The 9,208-nt window shown below is 36.0% G+C and overlaps 1 protein-coding gene across 1 annotated transcript; it reads right to left on the bottom strand.

Annotated features, from left to right (window-relative positions):
- Window positions 1-7,816: 7,816 nt before the first annotated feature.
- Window positions 7,817-9,208, bottom strand: LOC122043504 (aspartic proteinase CDR1-like). The gene is made up of 2 exons (XM_042604138.1): window positions 8,997-9,208; window positions 7,817-8,924 (listed from the first exon to the last, which is right to left on the bottom strand). The coding sequence occupies exons 1-2, from the start codon at window positions 9,206-9,208 to the stop codon at window positions 7,817-7,819; spliced, it is 1,320 nt and encodes a 439-aa protein (XP_042460072.1).

The following is a 9,208-nucleotide window of genomic DNA, read 5'->3' as shown; positions in this document are numbered from 1 at the left end:
AAGGTTGAAAATGGAATTTTCTTAAGATACTCCCTAAATAGTAGAGGCTACAGGGTTTACAATAAGGTTACCTTAAGAATTGAAGAAACCACTAATGTGAAATTTGAAGAATCCACACAAAACCTAGAACAAACACAACATCAATCAAGTGAATTTATTCAAGAAAACAATAACTCTGAAGGAACCAACCAAATCCTAAGTCATGAAGAAGAAGAACAACCTTAGGAGAGTCAACTCCCTAGAACAATAAGAGTCAATCCAAATCACCCAACTGATCAAATAATTGGTGATCTAGATCTTAGGGTTCAAACTAGAGCCTCCTTTAGAAATCTAAGTCAAATATCCTTGATCTCAAAAATTGAACCCAAAACCATAGCCGAATCACTACTTGACCCAGACTGGATCATAGATATGCAAGAAGAATTAGCTCAATTTGAGCGTAATGAAGTTTGGGACCTGGTACCACCACCCAAGAATAAGAAAATAATAGAAACAAAATGGGTATTTAGAAACAAACTAAGTGAAACTGGTGAAATTACTAGAAATAAGGCCAAGCTAGTTGCTAAGGGGTTCAGTCAAGTGGAAGGACTTGGCTATGATGAAACATATGCCTCAGTAGCTAGACTAGAGTCCATTAGGATGTTACTAAGTTATGCAGCACACAAAGGGTTTAGACTATACCAAATGGATGTTAAGTCAGCATTCCTAAATGGACTAATAAAAGAAGAAGTCTACATAGGACAACCACCTGAGTTTGAGAGTTTAGAACACCCTAATTATGTCTATAAATTGAAGAAAGCCTTATATGGACTTAAGCAAGCACCTAGGGCTTGGTATGAAAGACTAACGTCTTACCTAATCTCTAAAGGATTTAACCAAGGACAAGTTGACCCAACATTATTTGTCAAATTAATAAAAGAAGATATTTTTATATCACAAATTTACGTAGATGACATAATCTTTGGTTCAACAAATTCAGAATTCTTAAATGAATTTACAAGTTTAATGGAACACGAGTTTAAAATGAGTCTGGTAGGCAAATTAACCTACTTTTACAAACAGACAAATAAATGTAACTACATTTATCAACAAAAGTATACTAAAGAATTACTTAAAAAATTTGGAATGAAAAACACCAAAGAGATAAAAACACCTATGGCAGTAAACACAATCCTAGATGATGATCCCAATGGAAAACCAGTTGACCTAAAACATTATAGGAGTGTCATAGGCAGCCTACTATACCTAACTGCAAGTCGACCGGATATCTTGTTTGCAGTTAGTATGTGTGCCAGATACCAAACCTGTGCTAAAGAATCTCATTTGACTCAAGTCAAAAGAATCTTTAGATACCTCAAAGGAACAACAAATGTAGGTATTTGGTATCCTAGGACAAATAATTTTGAATTAATAGAGTATTCTGACTCAGATTATACTAGATGCAAATTAGACCGCAAAAGCACAAGTGGCGGATGTCAATTATTGGGTCCATCACTTGTCAGCTGGTTTAGTAGAAAGCAACATTGTGTTGCCCTATCTATAACTGAGTCAGAATATATAGCAATAGGAGAGTGTGTTGCACAATTATTATGGATGATGCACACCCTAAAAGATTTCAACTTGAACCTCACAAATGTTAAAGTCTTAATTAATAACATTAGCTCAATTAACCTAACAAAAAATCCAGTGCATCATTCCAAAACTAAACATATTGAAATTAGGCATCACTTTATCAGGGATTATGTTACTAAAGGGGATATTGAACTCAAATACATTGAGTCCAAATCCAATTTAGCTGACATATTCACAAAACCACTCCCTGAAAGTGAATTTAGCAATTTGCGTAGAAAATTAGGAATGTGCTTAATAGACTAGGACTTTTTCAAAATTCAAAACTGTTTAAAAAAAACAATTATTTTAAAATTCTAGGTTAAATTTGTTTTCATTTGTTTTAAAACCTTCCAACTTTTAGAATTTCAAAACAACTTTAGCCTTAGACTAGAAAAATCCCCTTAGAAATCGTGTTCTCCCAGGACTAGTATTTGAGCATCTCACCAAGACCCTAGGATTACCTTACTTGTGATTGACAAACATAGAAAGGGGTGAGATGTATAGGTCAATTGCCTGGACTTAAGATACTTATATCAGTGCATCGATATAAGTCTGGGTGTTAAAAACAAAATATACATTAATCAGGTTAAGTTATTCAGTTTAGTCAACCACTAACTGATCACAATGAACTTAACTTGACTAACCAAGTGAAAGCTGCTATCTTCTGATAGTCAGTAAGTACCTAATTGGTTAGACAGCTATTTTAGATGTCAGGTTTAGGAGGAGGATTAAATCAACACTTAACACCAACATTATTTTCCCACCTTAAACATAATATTTTTTCTAAATTTTTTTTTCAGCATTCAAATTGGTCTTTGGTTTCAAATTTAAAATTTTTACAAACTTAATAAATCTTGAAAAGAAAAGTGTTTCAAACTTAGTTTTTGAAATCTTATTTTTCAAATATTTTCTTAAAACTAGCTTTTATAAAATTAAATTATTCAATTAGATTTTATAAACTCAGATTCTTTAAACTTATTTTTGAAAAGCAAATATCTTTTAAAACTCAATTTTGAAATTTTGATTTTGAAAACTCATGATTGAAAAGTGTTTCAAAATTAAAACTTATGTTTGAAAATTCTCTTGATAATTCTAGTTTTGGAAATTTAACCTTAAAATTTTGATTTTGAAAACTTATGTTTGAAAAATACTTCAAATCTTGAAACGTATTTTGGAAAATTTAAAACTTGAAACACTTATACTGGAAACTTAGCTTTTTCAAATTTCTGATTAGAAAATTCTCTTTGAGGTTGCAAAGTCATTTTTGAAAATTAAATTAATTTTGCAAACATGATCTTTAAAAATTAACTACTCTTTCAAAACTTAGCTACTTCCCAAAAGACTGTTTTAAATGTTTTAGCTATCTTAAAAACTTAGTTTTAAAAATTAATTTAAAAATAATGTTTTAAACAAGTCTTCGAAAGTTTAAACTCCCCCAAGTTAACTTGACATCATTCCCTATATTTTTTTATGTATTCTGTATTTTTGAATGTTTAACTTATGTCATTGTTTGATGAATGCCAAAGAGGGAGGGATAGGTGGTTAAGTTAGAGAAACAAAATGTCAAAGTTAAAAACTAACTTAAACCTCATGCTAGAACAAAATGCTTAATTTTTTTTACTCACATATTTTTACTAACTTAATCAGGTTGTCATTTCATCAAAAAGGGGGAGATTGTTGGTGCGGTTAGCACTAACGGTCTAACTCAGGTTTTGATGAATGACAAATCGAGTTAAGTTAGGTTTGTCGTGATCTAACACTCTGACCGAGTGTGCAAACGAAGTCCAGACAGGTCGACGGGCTGACCGGATGTCTGGCACGAAGTCCAAGCGGGTCGACGAGCTGATCGGACGCTTGGCGAGAAGTCCAGCTAAGTCGACGGGCTGATCGGATAGCTGGCAAGAAGTCCAAGCGGGTCGACGGGTTGACCGGACGCTTGGCGAGAAGTCCAGATAGGTCGACGGGATGACCGGATAGCTGGCGAGAAGTCCAGATGGGTCGAAGGGCTGACAGGACGTCTGGCAGGTGAGTAAAGGTAAGTCACTAGAAGGGAGTGACTGTGAGGACGCGTTCCTGAGAAGGGAACATTAGGCGTCGATCCGGCTCAGATCCATTTCGGATATCTAAGTCAAGATCGTGACTAGATTCCGGTCTCGGAAAGATGGAATCTAAGTCATAATCTTCTTTGATTAAAGTATAAACTGTGCTAACATCTAATTTTACAGAATATACATATTGTTTGCCTCGGACTAACTCTTTCTTACAGATAAAGGAGCTTCTGGAGAAAAAGTGGTCCGGGCGCCCGAGAGGCAATTTCTATCCCTGGCATGCGTCGACACGTGGAGCTCGTTGGTTGGACGGGCTACGTCACACCAGGGTGCCCGGAAGGGATCCAGGCGCCCCGAGCATCCTATAAAAGGAGGGTCAGAGGGGAGCTTCAGACAGAACTGAAAAAGAGATCTTTTACTGCTTGCTCTGCTGCTCTGCGCTCCTGCGACGCTAACGAAGTTCCGACAACGCAATTCTTCTTTCCGATTTACTTCTTTGTTGGTATTTCTTTTTATTAGCATTTCCTGTACGTAGTTTGTAATAAATTTCGAATTGCTAGTGATTGCCCACCGAAAGTACTCAAAGAGTGCGGGCCTTGGAGTAGGAGTCGACACAGGCTCCAAACCAAGTAAAACTGGTTCTGTGTTAGCATTGTTTTTCTATTTCCGCTGCGTTTATACTCGAACGAATTTTAAATTCGATATTCACCCCCCCCCCCCTCTATTGAACGTCTACGATCCAACACCTCCATCACGAGTTGAATTATTCCAGGCTTGCTTTACGCATGCCAATGGAAGTCCTTTAAGTAATATTGTAGCAGAAAGATTGGTATGCTATTTTATACTCTTCAACTATGTTGTAGCAAAAATGATTTATTTTTAATTATCATTATATATTTAATAAGTATCAACATGTTATGTTTTGATAAAGGCTGCAATGAATGAACTAACAAATCAACTTTCTGAAGATTCTAATAATCCAGTGAATCAGAATGATATATTTGCTCAAATCATGGGACCAGATAGACCTGGTCGAGTACATATGCTTGGTGATGGTGTTAGTCCATCTGATTTAGGGGGAGAAGTTCCTAGTCGTGGCATATGCAATCGACTAGTGATGGAACAACAGACAAAATTAGAAAAAAATGGATGAGCAAATTAAAAAGCAAGGCCAACATATTGCAATGTTAGAAGCTAGCTAAAATTTCTGATCAATCAAACCAGAGTCATTTTTCAAATTGCAATAGTAATCAACACACATCACCAAATAGTAATCCACAAATGTCTGTTCCTCATCATCCATCTTTACGAGTAAGGTTTATTTAATTTCATTTTTATTATGCATTTCATACATCTTCAAACTCTTTAAATTTTTAACTCTTTTACATTTTTATGTAGATTGGATGTTTTGTTTTGATCAAAAGTTTATTTGATTCAACGAAAATTATGGCAAAAGGAGTACTCCATAGCATGGATCCAAATACTATAGTAGGGAGACAAGCACTAGGATCAAATTGGTGCGAAGTAAGAATACAAGTTGTCCTGGAACCAGAAGAGAGTTTAATTAGACCTTATGATCTTTTACAAAAGTTTGAGGATGCACTTGGAGGAATGATATCTTGGCCTTATCATCTGGTATATCTTCTATTTTTCATTGAAATATTATTAATTTTTTATATTTATCATGTAATTATAATTTTAAATAAATATGAAATGCATTTGCAGTTAACAGTAAACAAAGATTACTATTAGGTGAATATGAAATGATATTTTACATTTTCTCGTTTTGTATGATATTTAATCTTTATCATTATTTCTATTAACTTTTTGTCTTCATTGTTTTATTTCACTAATACAAATTTATTCATTGTATTTGTAGTTGATAGGTACTTGTATTTTTGTGAAGCAATACGACGGTTGAAGATGGTCTGCCTAGTTAGTTTTTATTTTATAAGACTGTTCTAAAACTTAATATTTTGAGTGTAGTGTGTTGTTAGTTTTGGATGTAAAGAACTTGTCGTTAGTTTGCATTTGTAACTTTGACTCAAATATTTGTTGGATGAATTTAGATTATCTATTTGCACATTAAATTATATTTTATGATTTTTTTCTATTCTAAATGATGGATGGATTGTGATGATGTACAAATATTGAATTCATGTTATATATTCTATATAAATATTAATGAATATTTTAAATATATTTATAAATTATTATAATGACATTTGTTAATGTCATAATAGATTAGTTAAGGTGACATTTAAAATGATTTTATAAATTATCTTTACTGATATTTTTTATTATCCTTATAAAAATATAAATATCATAATAAATGAGTTTTGTGACATTTAGCTTTATCACTATTATGATGATAACACGACATATGTAAATGTCCTTAAAAAAAAGACTTTTCTTGACATTTTAAAGTGTCGTTATATCTTTAAATTAGGACACCAAAACGTTAATGTCACCATAAATATACTATAAGGACATTTATATGTGTCATGATAAACTAATTTTCTTGTAGTGCCCATTTATGCCACTACTTTGCTTTCTTTATTTCTGACATGATCGTCAGAATAGTTATGTCAGGGACCCTCCTCTTTACTGGTATTTGCAGGTGATTTTTGGAGTTCTTCAGTGGAAGTCATATTTCAATCAACTTCCACAATAATTCACTAGTAGTCCACGATTCGTCGCTTCCATACGGAATCAGGGCGTTTGGATGAGCATAATCATTTTTCTCCACAAATTGTCAAATATTTTGAAAATTGAATAGCGATCTAAAAATTCTCAAGAAAAAATGGAGCAATTTACACTTAGAAATGGACTTTTAATTACTTTGAATGACTTTTGTGGATTTTAAAAGTCTAGTTGTATTCAATCTAGACTTTTATAAACTCTATAGAAATCTAATGGTATCTAAATTAGATTTTTATAGAGTTTTAAAAAGTCATGTGGTATTCAAACTCGACTTTTAAAAACTCTATGAAAATCTTTTGGTATCCAAAATTTTAATAGATTTTCATGGATTCTTTTAGAATTCCTTGGATATAAATTTTAACCAATGAGAGCTCTCCAAAATACTTGGTACAAGTTTAAATATAAAATCAAAAGTCTTCTCCTCACCCTTGAGATTTCTATAGACTTCAAATCATTTTAATTTTTTACGAATAAGTTCTTTCTCTTTCCGCTCCTCGATTTTGATTATTTCTTTGAGCCTCGTCCAGAGCCTACCAATACAATAGTATACAGTCCAACTTGACGCATATTCAACAAAGAATCTTCACCACCTTGATCAAATTTAACACTGTTCTCGATGTTATTCCTTCACCACCTTGATCACGTCGACGGTCTACCATAGAGATTACTTTAAGGGTGTGTTATCCTCTGTTACAAAACTAAATATACATGTTTTTTTAACTTTATTATTATTATTATTTTTGAATTTTATGCTTTTCTCTATTTTTTTATTTTTAAAGTTTACGTTTTTTTTTTGTTGAAATTTATGTTTTTTCTTTACATTTTTTTTGAAGTTTACGATTTTTTTAGTTTACCTTTTTTTTAGTTTATGTTTGTTTATTAGTTTACCGTTTTTTAATTTTTCTTTAATTTTTTTTAAAGTTTACCGTCTTTTTTAAAATAAAATTTTTATTATAAAAAGTTTGGTTTGCGCAGGATTGTATAATTTTCTTCATAAGGAGTATCGTTCTGATGAATTTCTAGTTGAACCAGATAATGAAGTTTCATCATCCTTACCAGAACAAGTTTATGGTGTCGATTGCTTTAATCAATTATCTGATACTTAAGAACAATAATGAGCAAATGTCAATGCATGGAGAGATTAAATAGCGAATCGAATGCGGAGCGATATATGTTTATCATATTGGCAATAATGAAACGAATTTTTCTTTCTCATAAATCTACAAATTTCCATGAAAAAGTTTATAAATGTCTGTAAAAGTCTTGCAAAAAAGTCTATAGAACTCCATAGAATTCTTTTCACAACTACGCGAGATTCTATACAAGTCAATAAAAATCAATCAATTCCACAAAAGTCTATCATTAAAAAAAAATCAATGAAAGTCATTCAATCTCTTAATTTAATACACCCTCCTAAATTTAGAAAAGACATTTATTTGCCGCAAACATGAACCCTAAAGCTTAGTGCAATCGGCGCTAGCGAAGGACACTGCCGGGATATCGAGATCGTACCCAACGTGTAAATTTTGCTGAGCCACGTTCCCAAATAACGGCGGGCCGGAGCCAGAATTCACCACCGCGAGGCAAGCCGCCACTCCGGTGAAGGAAAATTCATCCATGAAGATGCTCATCGGGCTCAGCCTCACCGACGCCTCTCCCGCGAACTTGAACGTGATAAACGGTAACTTCCGCTTGTCGGCCTCGCCGGTCACCGTGAAGCACAGCGGCATAACGCCTTCTGGATCAGTAGCCTTGGGCAGGCTGACCACCCTCGACACCTCCTGCACCAAACTCGAGAGCACGCCGGCAGGCAAGTAGTTTAAGGTCGTGCCGGAGTCAATGATGATGTTGCCTGTCGTTAATCCAGGGGCGGAAGGTGGGACTGGGACCGAGCCGGCACCGTCAACTATGATCTCTTCTAGCCGGAGGACGAAGTGGCTATGCTCCACCGTCATCGGGGTGGTGACCTTGATTCCGGCGACCACGCCGGTGGAGCCGAAGATGACTTTGCTGCTGGACTGCGTATCTGACTTGGGAACCAGGCAATAAGAGAAGTAACTCTTGTCGAGAGAGGGAACGATCTGTGAGACAAGAGAGACGGTACCGCCGCCGAGCCCTGCCAAACCGGCGGTGCGGCTGCTGAAGGAGCCACTGCTCTGGTAGTTGCAGCCGAAGGCGATATTGGAGAAGACGAGCGGAGACCCGGCAGAGGAGTAGAAAGTGAGGTCCTCGGTGGCGAGGACGCCGTCGATCTTCGACCCGTCTTGGTAGGCATAATGGTATTCGCAGGAGCTGCCGGCGCCGCAAGCGCTACGGGAGAGTGCCTTGCAAAGGTTGGAGTCGCAGTGTTCCGTCCGGTAGGAGGAGGAGTTGCGCGGATCGAATAACGGCGCCGTCTGGCTGTAGCAATTGGTGCAGGGGACGCAGTTAGCCCAGATGAGGTCGCTGCCGGTGTCGGCGACGGCCAGGAAGGAGAACGGCGGCGTGCCGACACGAAGCTCCATCAGATACTCGGCCGTGTCGGGGACCACCCTGGAGACCGCGTCGGACAGCTCGACGCCACTGCAATCCGACAATTATCATTCACTTTAAAAATAAATAAATAAAAATTGAAAAACAAGAAAAAAATTATACCCTTTTCTTTGCACACGTGCAGCAATCCGGCGGGCTTGGAGGGCGGATCGATAGATTGAGGCACGTGCGCGATCTAGTGACGTGGCAGAGTGATTGTAGAACGGTGATTTAGGGGAGTCGCGATGGATAAGCTCGATGCTAAAACTTGCGGCCATCGCCATTGTCATTCCGGCCTTCACCATAAACAACGCAAGGAAAATCACGATCGCCAT

The sequence above is a fragment of the Zingiber officinale genome, chromosome 2A (assembly GCF_018446385.1).
Source record: "Zingiber officinale cultivar Zhangliang chromosome 2A, Zo_v1.1, whole genome shotgun sequence".
NCBI classification, from domain to species: Eukaryota; Viridiplantae; Streptophyta; class Magnoliopsida; order Zingiberales; family Zingiberaceae; genus Zingiber; species Zingiber officinale.
The sequence above is the reverse complement of the archived record's forward strand: the minus strand, read 5'-3'. Positions and strand labels throughout refer to the sequence as shown.

What these genes read in the sequence shown, in the direction of transcription:
- LOC122043504 (XM_042604138.1), bottom strand. Translation starts at nt 9,208, where the DNA reads ATGGCGATCGTGATTTTCCTTGCGTTGTTTATGGTGAAGGCCGGAATG. An exon ending in GCACGTGTGCAAAGAAAAGG is followed by an intron (nt 8,925 to 8,996) that starts GTATAATTTTTT and finishes GTCGGATTGCAG; the next exon opens with TGGCGTCGAGCTGTCCGACG.